Genomic DNA, 14140 nt, shown 5'->3' on the forward strand with positions numbered 1-14140 from the left:
GGGAGCCCGACGTGGGATTCGATCCCGGGTCTCCAGGATCGCGCCCTGGGCCAAAGGCAGGTGCCAAACCACTGCGCCACCCAGGGATCCCCAATTATTAATTTTTTTACTGTACCTTGCTCTCCATTATTCCTGTGGCTCTTTAATGCATATCTTGTGAGCTTGATAGTGTTTCACCATTCCCTAAGGCTCATTTATTTTCATTTTTCCTTTATTCTTTAGATTGGCTAACATCTATTGATCTATCTCCTAGCTCACTGATTCTTTCTTCTGCCAGCTCAGAGCTGCTGTTAAACTTGCTGGTAAATTTTTAAATCTCAGTTATTATAGTTTTCAACTCCAGAATTTCCATTTGTTTAAAAAGATTTTTTAAAAATTTTATTTATTCATTCATGAGACAGAGAGAGAGAGAGAGAGAGGCAGAGGGAGAAGCAGGCTCCATGCAGGAAACCTGATGGGACTCAATCCCAGGACTCCAGGATCATGCCCTGAGCTGAAGGCAGGGGCTAAACCGCTGAGCAACCCAGGCATCCCTGTTTAAAATTTTGTAATGGATAGTCTCTATTTAATTATTGTAAGCATTCTTTATTTAAAGTTTCCTTTTTATTTAAGCATGTTTATATTATCTGAAGTCTTTGTCTGCAAGGTCTACCATGTGGGCCCTCACACAGTTTCTGTGGACCACTTTTCTTCCTGTGCATGGGCTCTACTTCCCTATTTCTTTACATGTCTTTATTTTGTTGTTGAAAATTTGACATTTTAGGAACTGGAGTGTATTATGCTGAGTGAAGTAAGTCAATTGGAGAAGGACAAACACTATATGGTCTCATTCATTTGGCGAATATAAAAAATAGTGAAAGGGAATAAAGGGGAAAGGAGAGAAAATGAGTGAAAATATCAGTGAGGGTGACAGAACATGAGACACACCTAACTCTGGGAAACGAACAAGGGGTGGTGGAAAGGGAGGTGGGAGGAAGGTTGGGGTGACTGGGTGATGGGCACTGAGGTGGGCACTTGACGGGATGAGCACTGGGTGTTATGCTATATGTTGGCAAATTGAACTCCAATAAAAAAAAATAAAAAGAAAAATTGACATTTTAGATAATATATCATAGCACCTCTCTATTCTGGATTCACTACCCATCTCAGGGGGTGTTGTTACGTTTGTTTGTTATTTGTTTAGTGACTTGCCTGGACAAATTTTATAGAGGAGATTCCTCTATAGTATGCAGCTGCTTATGTCTCTGTTGTTTTAAAAAAATATATTCTTGTTTTAGCTTTTAAGCCAGCTTCCTGGGAATCACCTGTGGATTAATACAACTTAATGGTCAGCCAGTGACTGGACAGGAATTGCACTTAAATACTTGGAGTTTTTTGTTCTTAGCTGGTGTTTTGATATATAGTTTAGGGACTGCATTCGAAGTTTATACAGTCTGTAAGAGAGCCCCAACTTTTACCTTCTGATTAAACAGGCCTCATATTAATTAAACAAGCTATGAGTAGACAGGGTTCTCTCTGATTTCTTTTGAACATGTGTGTAGCCTTAAGCAAGCCTACTAGCTGCCAAACCACTAGGGATATGTATGAGATTTCCAAGGACCACTATGCCTCCTGCATCCCAGATGGCCATATGTTTCTAGCTGGTCTGTTAGTATGTTGCTTGCACCAACCAGTGGGCAGCACTGCCTGGCCTTCCTGGATGTTTGCTATTGTTCCTGGACTTTCCTACTGTTTTGAAAAAACTCTTCAGCATGAGTTTTCCCATATTCCAAAAATCAAATCAGCTCCCTCTAGCAGCAAGGCTGCTGGTCCTTTGGTCTACCACACTTTGGTAGAACTACTATATCATGGAACAGGATGGAGAGAATGAAAACAACCCTAAACCAGGCTCTGAAAGTTAGGGCATCCCAGTTGTTCCTACTAAAGTTGAGTAGTTTTTCTTGAGGAAATACTACTTATTGTATATCTTTTTTTCAATTTCTAGAATTCCCAAATGGTTGTTTTGAAAATGTTTCGCTTTACTGCTTCTTTTTGGTGAAATGATTTGCTGAACTTCTCACTTTGCCATTCTAGAAGTCCCACCATATTTAGCAATTCAGTAGTTTTTTTAAAGTTGCTAAAGGCACCAAAATTGATATGTCAAAACCAAGTATATGCTTTATAACACCTTTCTAAAAATCCCACGTATATAATAATAAAGAGCCCAAAGAGAATGAAAGTTTAACAGTATTGAGGATGGAAAAGGAATTTCCACTTGTCAGTGGACCAGAAATTCCGACAAGTAGAAAGCTGATGGGGTCATGTTGAGAGATAAACCAAAACTGAGAACAGACACTAGAGTTATGATACTTGAAAAGGGAAGAATGGACAACACACAGAAGTCATAATTCATCTTGGCAGCAACTGTGAAAACACCTTGTGTAATGGACTGAAGTTTTAAGTCCTCTCCCAAATTCGTCTGTTGATGTGGTTGTATAGGAGATAGGGCTTTGGCCACGAGAATAGAGCCCTAATGAGGGAGAGTAGTGTTCTTATGAAAGATAATGCAAAGTGCTGTCTTCTCCTTTCTGCCATGTGAGTACACAACAAGAAAATAGCCATCTATGAACCAAGAAGAGGGTTCTCACCAGACACTAAAAACTGCTGGGGCTTCCTGATCTTGGACTTCCAGCCTCCAGAACTGTGAGAAATAAATTTCTGTTGTTTATAAGCCACCCAGTCTAAGGTATTCTGTTATAGCAGCCTGAACTAAGATACTTTATTGGATCTTGATTCTACTCCATGGGAGAAAAATCCTTTCCTCTAGTCCTCTGGGGTCCTGGCTTTGCCTTCTGAAATAAATTTTCCTTATCTATTATCCTCTAGGCCACATCTGAAGTTGGCTTTGGAAAGTGGGCCTCTTTGGAGGTTGTACAAACTTCACAGCCTGCTTTCTGATGATGCAAGTCTGGGGGCCTGGTGGTTGTTTTAGAGATTGAAAACTTACAGGCATTTTCAGGCCAGGCTTGTGGTTTTGTTGAGAATTCAATTCCATCAAAATTTAGTAAGCTTTCAGTCTATTTACTACCAGTTGGTTCCATGTCAAAATCTCTTCTGGTGTAAGTTCTTAAGCCTGCCAAGTCTCTTATTTTATTTTTTCACTTCTATACATAGCACATTTCCCTGTTATTTTAATGGTGGCTATTGTAAGATTATATAAAACTATAGGCTAGATTAGGAAAGCAATTCCTCTACTTTGACCTTTGTTACAGGGCCATTACTATCCAGATGAATCATCTTAAAGAGAAACTTTTGAAAGGGCACTGACCAAAGCACTGCTTGGTGGAGCATAGTTGCAGTTAACTTTCACAACTCTGAGGGTCCAAATTATCAGATTTTATATTTAATTTTTATTGCAAGCCACAGTCAGAGAATGTAATGCCCTTAACTTCCATTTCTATTTGTACACAAGTTAATTCTTGCCTGATAGATCTCTCATGGTACCTAGCTAAAAGCAACAAGGACCAACAATGCATAAACACACTGAAATTCTTCCTACCTACCCACCCCTTTTCCCTTTCTGGACCACTTATTTTAGAAATCTATGGCACAGCAGGCACATGATCTGCCTTCCAAGTTACCAGAAGTAACAGCTTGGGGTGGGGCACTGGGTGGCTCAGCTGAGTGCCTGCCTTTCGCTGGGTTGTCCTGGGACTGATCCCAGCACTGGGCTCCCTGTTCAGCTGGGGTGGGAGGGGGGACTGCTTCTGCCCCTCCCTGCTGCTTGTGTGCTCACCTGCTCACGAGTGCTGTCTTTCAAATAAATAAAATGTTAAAAAAAAAGTTACAGCCTCACCAAATATTTCACTATGATATTACAAAAGTCACTGGCTGTCTTACCTTCAGTTATCTTTCCTTGTGCCCAATGACTGATAGCTTAATGGACTTCACATTTTAGGTTTTTGTTATGGCAGTACCCTACTAGTAGCAATTTTTATATTATTTAACATCGAGAATAAGCTGCTATTTTAAAAAGGCACAAAAAATTAAGTGACTCAAACAAGACAGGGATTTTTCTCTCTTGTAACAGTTCAGAGTGAGACATCTCTCCTTCCTGAGGTCATCCAGAGACCCAGGCTACATAATTCCTTAGGAGGTGTCCCATCTTTGTGGTGGGATATTATCAGCTAGCACCACAACTGTGATCCAGCCTACAGGAAGAGGAAAAAGAAAAATGGTTGGCAAATATTTTCATTTTAAGAAAAGACTTGAATGGGTATTTCACACTTCTGCTCACATCCCCTTGACCTGACATTGTCCACATGGTAACATCTACCTGCGGGGTAGACTGGGAAAGAACAGTTAACTCCAGTTAGGTATTCATGGACACAGCTAAAACTTGGGGATTCCTTTACTAAAAGGAGTAAGAGCTGGACAGATGCTAGGAAACAGTCTCTGTCACAATGGGGGTAAAGAGGTTCAATATAAACATGTACCATTGAATTTTTTCTTTTTTCCTAGGTACATGTATTAATTTTATAATGATTGCAAAAAAGAAGAGGTTTCTGAAATAGTAACTATTTCAGGCTAGACCTACACCCTAAATATTTGACTTTGGAAAAGGAAACAGTACAGAGCAGAATTTTTTCATCTTTGTATCCAAACATACTTCAAACATAGAGACAAAAAACAAAACAAAACAAAACAAAACAAAACAAACATAGAGACAATTGCTCATTGAGAAATACACCAAAATTCTTTAGACAGTTACACGTTAAAAAGCTGTATTGGGGGCACCTGGGTGGCTCAGTGGCTGAGTAACTGCTTTTTGGCTCAGGTCATGATCCTGAGGTCCTGGGATCAAGTCCCCCATCGGGCTCCCCTTAGGGAGTCTGCTTCTCCCTCTACCTATACTATGCCTCTGCCTCTCTCTCTGTCTCTCATGAATAAATAAAAAATCTTTAAAAAAATAAAAAGCTCCAGTTTTATAAACTCATAAAATCACGTAATATTAGAGCTAAACCTAAAAAAAAAAGGAGACTTTGCCCTATATACATAAGTAAATGAAGACTCAAAGAGGTAAAACAAACGGCCCTACATGAGAAAAGGCAGTTACAGATCCAAGATTAGAATCAAATTCTACTGTCTCATTGGATATATACCAACTGAGAAATTCTTTGAAGCAGAAATTTCACTGTAATTTTTAAAACAGTGTGCCAATTAAAAAAAATAATTATTCATGGTTAATGTACTATAATTTTCAATTATATGACAAATGATAAAGACTCGCATTTTAAGAAATATAACATGAATTAGATTATACTTTTATTTTTTTATTATTTTTTTTAGATTATACTTTTAATACTAATTTGTTTCTCAGAAAATAATATGCAAGCTAAAATCTGCCCCAATTGGCCAAGTTACTTTTATTTCACTATTATTATTTCAAAACATATTTATCCACCCCAGATAATAATGTAAACAAAGTATGAGGTCAATTTTCCCATGTTTTGAAGGGTATAACTTGACAAAGTATACATGGTAATTTGTATGTTTTAAAACCTAAGTCTCTTCCAAAAGTAAGTTGTCTTTTGTTTATGAGAAACCAACTCAACTCATAAAATCAAGAAACACATCAGATGTAACGCACATTTAGAGTTTATTTATTTGTACAAACCCAAATCAGATTTAAGGGCACTTTTAAGATTACCTAACTAACATATATGTTACATTAAAAGTAAATAAGGAATTTATTGTAAGTTTTATTAATTCAACAAATATTAGCTGAGCATATCCTTTAGGCATTATACTACCAATGATGATGTGAAAGCAGAGAAATTATTCAAATGGATGTAATATAGATATTCACTAAAACAAGTAAGTCACCAGTTAGAAGGCACTATTGGTAGCGTTATGGGGCCAGGTACTCTGATACTTTTTTAAAAGGATATGCTGGGGAACTAGAGTTTAAATGTTCCATTGTAAGTCAAGATCTCAAAATACAAAATTTTTTTGTGTTAAACACAAAAATGTTCCAAAGTCTTAAAGCAGTGGTTCTCAACTAGGTATGATTTGGCAATGTCTGGAAATATCTTAGGTTGTCACAACTAGGGAGATGCTACTGGCCAGACAGTGGGTAGAGGCCAGAGATATTGTGAAACACCCAACACTGCATAGGACAGCCCTCTACAACAAAGAATTAGCTGGCTAAAAATATCAATAATGCCAAGGTTGAGAAACCCATGCCTGAAGTAATTTAAGTGATTTAATGAGCACTAATTTTTTCTCTGAAAGACATGATGGTGTATCTTCATAAATATGAAAAATGATGTAGATACAACAAAGATTATATACTTTACATGAAATTGTGACATTACTGTGTATTTTAACTAAAAATACTAATGGTGGCAAATTTTTGTGAATGGAGTTATACTGACCTTTCTTACACATACAGTGATTTTTATCTTCTTGTGATTTTTTTTTAAAGATTTTATTTATTTATCCAGGAGAGACACAGAAAGAGAGGCAGAGACACAGGCAGAGGGAGAAGCAGGCTCCCTGTGGGACACCTGATATAGACTTGATCCCAGGACCCTGGGATCACACCCTGAGCCAAAGGCAGACGCTCAACCACTGAGCCACCCAGGCATCCCTTTCTTGGATTTTTTACAGTGAAAACATTTCCTTCATTTTTTTCAAGAAATATTTAATGAACATCGATTTCTAGATATTCTATATAAGGTGCTGGACTGAAAGTTCAAATAACAGCTTCATTAGAGAAACAGACATGTGAACAAAAATTATAATTCATATGACAAGGGTTATTATAGAGGAATAAATAAGCCACAGTATGGTAAGACAGAAGAGGGAGTGATGATTCCTGTAGTTGTTGAGGGGGGGGTTAGGGTAAGAGAAGAATATTAAAGACAGCTTCCCAGAAAAACAAATGCTTGATCTGAATATTTATATCAGAAGACAGGAGGGACCTATATGCATGTCATGCTACATAAAGAATTTCTTGGGATACCTGGGTGGCTCAGTTGCTTAAGCATCCGACTCTTGATTTTGGCTCAGATCATGATCTGCTTCAGATTCCCTCTCTCCCTCTCCTTCTGCCCCTCTCCCCTGCTCATGCACACATTGTCTCTTTCTCTTTCAAAAAAAAAAAAAAACACTTCTAAACACTTCTTTTTATCAGTAACAGGCTTACCAATCATCTTTTTAAAAAATATTTTTATTTATGTACTTATTTGAGAGAGAGAAAGACAGCAGGGGGATAGACATAGGGAAAGGGAGAGAGAGAATCTCAAGCAGACTCCCCACCAAGCACAAAGCCTGAGATCATGATCTGAACCAAAATCAAGAGTGGGACACTTAACTGACTGAATCACCCAGGTGCCCTGATGATCATCTTAATGAAAAGGATTCAGGCAAGGTAATATCATAAGAAGTTATGATTTTATAGAAATCACTGAGCACAGCTGGAGAATGGCCAGGCAGAAGAGAGAGATATAATTAGGACTCAGATTCAAGGTGATAAGACTCTGGAACAAGGCAGTCATCCAGTGGGGTTGGGAGAAGGAGGAGATGAATGAAGAGATGTTTTTTTTGTTGTTGTTTTTAATTTTTATTTATTTATGATAGTCACACAGAGAGAGAGAGAGAGAGGCAGAGACACAGGCAGAGGGAGAAGCAGGCTCCATGCACTGGGAGCCCGACGTGGGATTTGATCCGAGTCTCCAGGATCGCGCCCTGGGCCAAAGGCAGGCGCTAAACCGCTGCGCCACTCAGGGATCCCGAATGAAGAGATGTTAAGAAGAATCAGCAGAACCACAGTAAGAAGATACTTCCTGAGCATGTTGATATAAGAAAACTGTCGCTAGAGCAAAGAAGTTGAGACTAGTCCGTGCTGGGGAATGCTAAAGTAGGCCAAAGTGAACATGTAAATATTTATAATATAAAAATTGCCATCAATTTGATGTAGATATAAAATACAATAAAACCAAATAATTTAACTTAATTTAATCTTAAAAATAAAACTGACTACAGAATACTTTAAAATACTGGTGTTAACAAATAAAATAAAATAAAATAAAATAAAATAAAATAAAATAAAATACTGGTGTCAAACTTGAGGATCCCACTCAATATATTAAAGGTCATCACTACTGTCTTCAACAAGATAAAGGCTAAACAAATGGAAAATCAACAACTCTCCCTGGATTCTTCAAAGCACTGTGGTAACAGGGCCTAAAACTGCAGTTTTGCCCCTAAAACTGGAAAGACAGGCAGATACAGAGAATCACAGCTTCCCAGGAGTAGGAGCCAGCAGCTGCAGTTAATTTTAGTAGAAATTCTTTAAGTTGTTATTGATGACTTGCTCTGGGCTCAGGGCAGACCAGCCTGAGAGTTAAAAACTGCAAGGGGGCCCTGCTTGGGGGGTGGGGTCCACATTCTTAGGTTTTACTTCCAGTAGCTCTACCAGGTTCTCACTGTAAAAAATCAGAGAAAAATCCCCTCCTGCCTCTGGTAGGGGGAGTGGTAAACATTTTGGAATACACCCAGAGTTCTTTTCTTCCTAACAAGGCCTGCCCTCAAGGGAAACTATTTTACCAGAGCCTAATGGACTGGGGTTTTACTAAAGTCTAAATGACCTGGGGGAAGGGAAATACACCACTCAGTCTCTCTAAAATACTGACATATAACCATCAGAATGTAAAAGGCTTCCCCTCTTCCTACACTTTACCACATCAACAGGGTTCTGATGTAATAACTGCAGCTAAAAGAACTGTAAGCTTCAGATCCTATTAAAGAATCTCCAGGAGGGATCCCTGGGTGGCGCAGCGGTTTGGCGCCTGCCTTTGGCCCAGGGCGCGATCCTGGAGACCCGGGATCGAGTCCCACATCGGGCTCCCGGTGCATGGAGCCTGCTTCTCCCTCTGCCTGTGTCTCTGCGCCTCTCTCTCTATGACTATCATAAATAAATAAAAATTTAAAAAATAATTTAAAAAGAATCTCCAGGAAAACCCAAAACAACAGAGGAGACAAAAACAAGGACAAACAGGAAATTTCAGCCTGTAGCACCACAACCACAGTAAACAGTAAATACAGTCTAATTCGTAGCCAAATAAACATAAAACCTCACACTAAAGGCCCAGGTAATCTCAGTTCCTTTTATCACGTCTTGCTTTCAACAAAACATTACAAAGCATGCTAAAAGGAAAGGGAAAAAAAAGCCAGTCTGAAAAGATAAAGCAAGTGTCCTATCCAGACTCAGATATGGCAGAGACTTAGGAACTATCAGACCAGAAATGTAAAATGGTTAATATGCTAAGAGATATAAATTAAAAAGTGGATAACATGTCAGACTAGATGGGTCATATAAGCAGAGAGATGGAAGTTCTAAGAAAAAACCTAAATGAAATGCTAGAAAATGAAAACATTTTAACAGAAAGGAAGAATGCCTCTGATGGGTTTCCCAAAAGATTAGACACAGCTAAGGAAAGAATTTGTGAGCCTGAAGAAAGGTCAGTAGAAAATTCTACAACTGAAATGCAAAGAGAAAAAGAAAACAGTGGAAAAGAACAGAATATCCAAGAACTGTGGGACAGTTTCAAAAGGTGCGACACATATGTAATGGAAATACGAGGAGAAGAAAGATAAAGGAACAGAAGCAATATCTGGTCATATTGACTGAGAATTTTCCAAATGAATGACAGACACCAAACCACTGATCTAGAAAACTCAGAGAACACAAGCAGGGTAGGTACCATACACTCTACACCTAGACATACTATATTTGAATTGCACAAAGTCACAAAGAGAATCTTGAAAGAAGCCTGGGAAATGAGATAAGAATTACATTTTATTTCTTTTCTGGAAATATACAAGCAAGAAGAGAATGGAGTGAAATATATGAAAAAGAATAAAAGAATAAAAGAATAAAACCACTAACCTAAAATTCTGTATACAGTGAGGTTATCCTTCAAAAGTGAAGGGGAAATAAAGACTTGGTAAGGCATACAAAAATGGAGGGAATTTATCTCCAGTAGACCTGCCTTACAAGAAATGATAAAAGAAGTTCTTCAGAGAGAATGAGAATAATAATAGGTCAGAAACCTGGATCTACATAAAGAAGGGAAGAGCATTAGAGAAGGAATAAAAGAAGAGAATGTTTTATTTTTCTTATTTTTAATTGACCTAACAGAAAACAGTTTATTTATTTTTTTTTTTTCAGAAAACAGTTTAAAATAACAATAGCAAGAATGTATTCGGTGATAATATAGCTTATGGACAAGTGAAATGAACTGACAGCAAAGTGATGAGGGACAGGAGGGAGGAAGTAGACATGCTGTGTTATAAGGCACCTGCACCACCCATGAAGCGGGACAGTATTATTTGAAAGCAGGCTTTTATTAGTTGCAAATGTATATTGCAAACTCTGGAGCAACTTCGTTAAGAAAGACATATAACCGACATGCTAAGAGAGGAGAGAAAACTGAATCTTATAAAATGCTCAATTAAAACCAAAAGAAGGCAGAAAAAGAGTAGAAAGAGAAGAAGAGGAGGAGGAGGAGGAGGAGAAGGAGGAGGAGGAGGGATGCCTGGGTGGCTCAGTGGTTGAGCGTCTGCCTTCAGCTCAAAGCATGATGGGGGGCAGGGGTCCTGGAACAGAGTTCCACATTGGGCTCCCCAAGGGAGCCTGCTTCTCCCTCTGCCGATATCTCTGCCTCTCTGTGTCTCTCATGAATGAATAAAATTTTAAAAAAAGAAGAAGAAAGAAAGTAGAAAAGGAAAGAAAAGAAAGAAACAAAGCATATGCAAAGCATATGCTTGTTATGCACTCCACAGCCCATTGTGGGATGTGGAGCAGCAAGAAACCATGGTCCCAAAGCTGTAACGAGTGTCCAAATCACTTCTGTAGAAGAAAAACAATCTCTGAAGTGTGCCTCCTGATGCTTTCCCCCTTTAAAATGTGTCACTCTTCAGAGAATCAGAAATAGCAAGTTCTACTTTGAAAATACTTTCTGGGATTCTGAGAGAGTGGAAGTCCGTGGCTTCCAATCCAGTTATCCAGGTCATAGTCTTTAGAGCTTCTGTGTCCCGAGGTCTATAGCTGGTGAAGTTTCATTCTCCCAGGTCATTTCTTTTTTTTTTTTAATTTTTTTTAATTTTTTAAAATTTATTTATGATAGTCACAGAGAGAGAGAGAGAGAGAGAGAGAGGCAGAGACACAGGCAGAGGGAGAAGCAGGCTCCATGCACCGGGAGCCCGATGTGGGATTCGATCCTGGGTCTCCGGGATCGCGCCCTGGGCCAAAGGCAGGGGCCAAACCGCTGCGCCACCCAGGGATCCTCTCCCAGGTCATTTCTGACACTTTCTCCTTTCTCTCTGGGAAAGAGGAGAAGAGGGTGTATGTCTGGTCTCTCTCTCTTTAGCTCCAGTTAATAAGGGGGTTTTACCTTTTCAAGTTCTTCTCATTTACCCTAACAGTTGCAAAAGAGTGATGTGGAATTTCCATATCAGAATCACCTAGGATGATATAACTATATCATATCCTACCCATATAGTTAGAGGGAGATTCATGGGTTTTGCCCAAGAGCTACTGAATCAGACTCCCAGAGAGTGAGCCCAGGAATCTGCACTGCTGGCAAATGTCACAAGGAACTCTTACACACACGGAAGTCTGCATTTGAGAACCACTGCTTTAAAATATAGTTCCTTTAGAGCTGGGGAAAGGGATGAGGTTAAAAGTCATTTCTCCTTATGTTTGGAGTCAATATACTGCTAGGAGAATTTGCCCCTAACCACCTGCTGAATATATCTGCTAAGGAAATATAGTAAATGCTCAAATATTGAGTATTTATTGAAAGATTACCTGAGAAGCATAACACCCTATTAAGTTCTATGCTTAGCAAAACATTTTGATTCTTCTAACCTAGATAGAAGTCATTTCATTCTAAATTAAGTTTTAAAAATTTTATGGCCTTATATGTCATGAGTACAGAATAGCTATCATTTTAAAACTATGAAAGTACAACATGCCAAACTTTCTTTCTTTCTTTCTTTCTTTCTTTATTTATTTACCAAACTTTATTTAGATGATAGGCTTGCTCTAATGCAGGCCATCAAAAAAAAAAAAAATCACTTGGGCTTCCATATCAGTTAAATATTGTTTAAGAAATTCCTGCAAAAGAAAAATAAATGGTTGAAAACATAAGCAGCTATGGAAAATGTAAATCTAAAACAAACAAAAAACTTACAAAGAGTTATAATAAGGATCCAAAAGAAATGAATAGATATGTCAGCAAATCCTATGCATTGAGGTACCGTAAGGGTAGTGGAAGGGGCTAGGGAAGTGGCAGAAGGGTGTATTCATTAGGATAAACCAAAAGAGAAAAAAGATGCCTGGGCTCAGAACACAGAGGCCTGCTCATCAAACCCTCCCAAGAAACAGAAAACCAAAATCCATAAAATGCTGATTAGTAAGGGAGAAGATAAGAGAAACAGGTCTTTTACTGGGTTATTCAAGTACTAGGTCCATGAGTCACACACAGACGATGTTATATTACTATGCTACTTTGTAAAGGCTTCTTAAAGTCTAACATCAGTAGCCAATCAAAACTGTATCATCCCATCAGTGTCTGCAGGAAAGAAGGACCTGGCTTGATTTTTACTTCTTTACATTCCCAACTTGGGGAAATGGGAGCTTGGAAAACCTTTGCTTGGGAAAACTTGGGAAACTAAGTTAGAGCCTACTCTTGTGTTGTTCGTTGTGGAAGAAAAAAAATGGTAAGGAGTAAATAGAAGCAATAAATAATCATTCCCCAGAAGCTTTCCTTTTCAGGGCACTGTGCCACTTAGAAGAGAGGCACAGTGCTCACTCCTACCCATCAATTTGTGTGTGTGTATGTGTGTGTATATTATCTGCACGTTTTGTGTGTATGCATGCGTGCAGCTGTGTATGTGCAACAGTGTGTGCATTAGAGGGACATGGATGGTACTGAACAACTGTTAATTTGGAACTTACCTTGCATCTAGCAACAGCAAGTTATATACCCATGTGAGTGCTGTCACTTAGAATATGGAATGGAGTGTTAGGTTCTCAGCAGAGAAGAAAAAACAGAGAGACAGAACACATGCACATACACACATGCACATACACACACACACACACACACACACACACACACAGGTATACAGAAATTCTCCTAACTTGTGGGTTAAGGCAGGTGGGAGGGAGTCAATCTTCATCCCTTCCTGCCTGCTCTCTGTTGTTGGCCACCTGAGAGGCTGAGGGAGAAAGAACTGCAGATAGGCTATCACTGAGAACTTACTCTGGATGTTGTGGGAAGATACGGTCTTTTTCAAAGACATAGTGGAAGCAGTAGACTTGAAGTTTGTAAAAGATGGTGTGGCTGCACAAAAATAAGAGAAATAAGGAAAACAGTGAAGTAATTATCATCAAAGTCCTCTAGAATTAATCCATGGTAGAAGGTAACAAAGCAATTCTGGAGGCCAAAAAAAGCAAGAATTACCTGTAAATAACTTTTTTTCCAGCTCCTCTTGAATTTTAAGAAGAATCCTTTCTTGCTCTAAGGCTTCTATGTACTTGGAGTAGCACCAGGTTGGCTAGAAAGACCATTTTCAAAGTTAATTTTGGAAATGTTTGCCTCAGGAAATAAACTGAAGGTAAGTAAGATGGCTTATTCAAACCTGTTCATTTACACTTTTTATTAAAATATAACAAACCTCAATAACAGATCACTGAATATAACTATTCAATGATGTGCTATAACTATATGTACTATAACTATTTCTCAGTGAATCAATGCTCAAAGGCTTTATAGATTTCTTGACAGCAATTCAGGCACCTATATATATTTAATTTGATTATGAATTTAGATGCTTAAGAGACATCCAAGGTTTTTTGGGGGTGTGTATTTTGCACTTGGATTAATTCCAATTGTTAAATGTGTGAAATATATCTGAAACAAACGCACATATGGAACATCCACACTTGCCAAATGGTGCAGTTATTATTACTCTACCAATTGCTGGAATAATTCATATGTGTTCCTTCAATCTCAACAATAATAATTTTCATTTATGAAATGCCTTTGGCTCCCAAAAGCTTTTTAGTTTCTTACAAAACCCTTGA

The 14140-nt window shown here is 38.5% G+C and overlaps 1 protein-coding gene across 16 annotated transcripts in view; it reads right to left on the reverse strand.

Moving 5' to 3' along the window:
• Positions 1-14140, reverse strand: part of RGS22 (regulator of G protein signaling 22) — a 162059-nt gene that overhangs the window by 29744 nt on the left and 118175 nt on the right. For 14 of the 16 annotated variants that reach the window (XM_072774009.1, XM_072774020.1, XM_072774012.1 and 11 more), the window contains 2 exons: positions 13518-13611; positions 13317-13397 (listed from right to left, as the gene is read on the reverse strand). In XM_072774009.1, coding sequence (XP_072630110.1) covers positions 13317-13397; positions 13518-13611 — 175 coding nt within the window. Of the gene's footprint in view, positions 1-3433; positions 4191-12029; positions 12167-13316; positions 13398-13517; positions 13612-14140 lie in introns of those variants that run through there. The other 2 variants (XM_072774006.1, XM_072774008.1) reach the window with 2 other exon arrangements.

The sequence above is a fragment of the Canis lupus genome, chromosome 14 (genome assembly GCF_048164855.1).
Source record: "Canis lupus baileyi chromosome 14, mCanLup2.hap1, whole genome shotgun sequence".
NCBI classification, from domain to species: domain Eukaryota; kingdom Metazoa; phylum Chordata; class Mammalia; order Carnivora; family Canidae; genus Canis; species Canis lupus.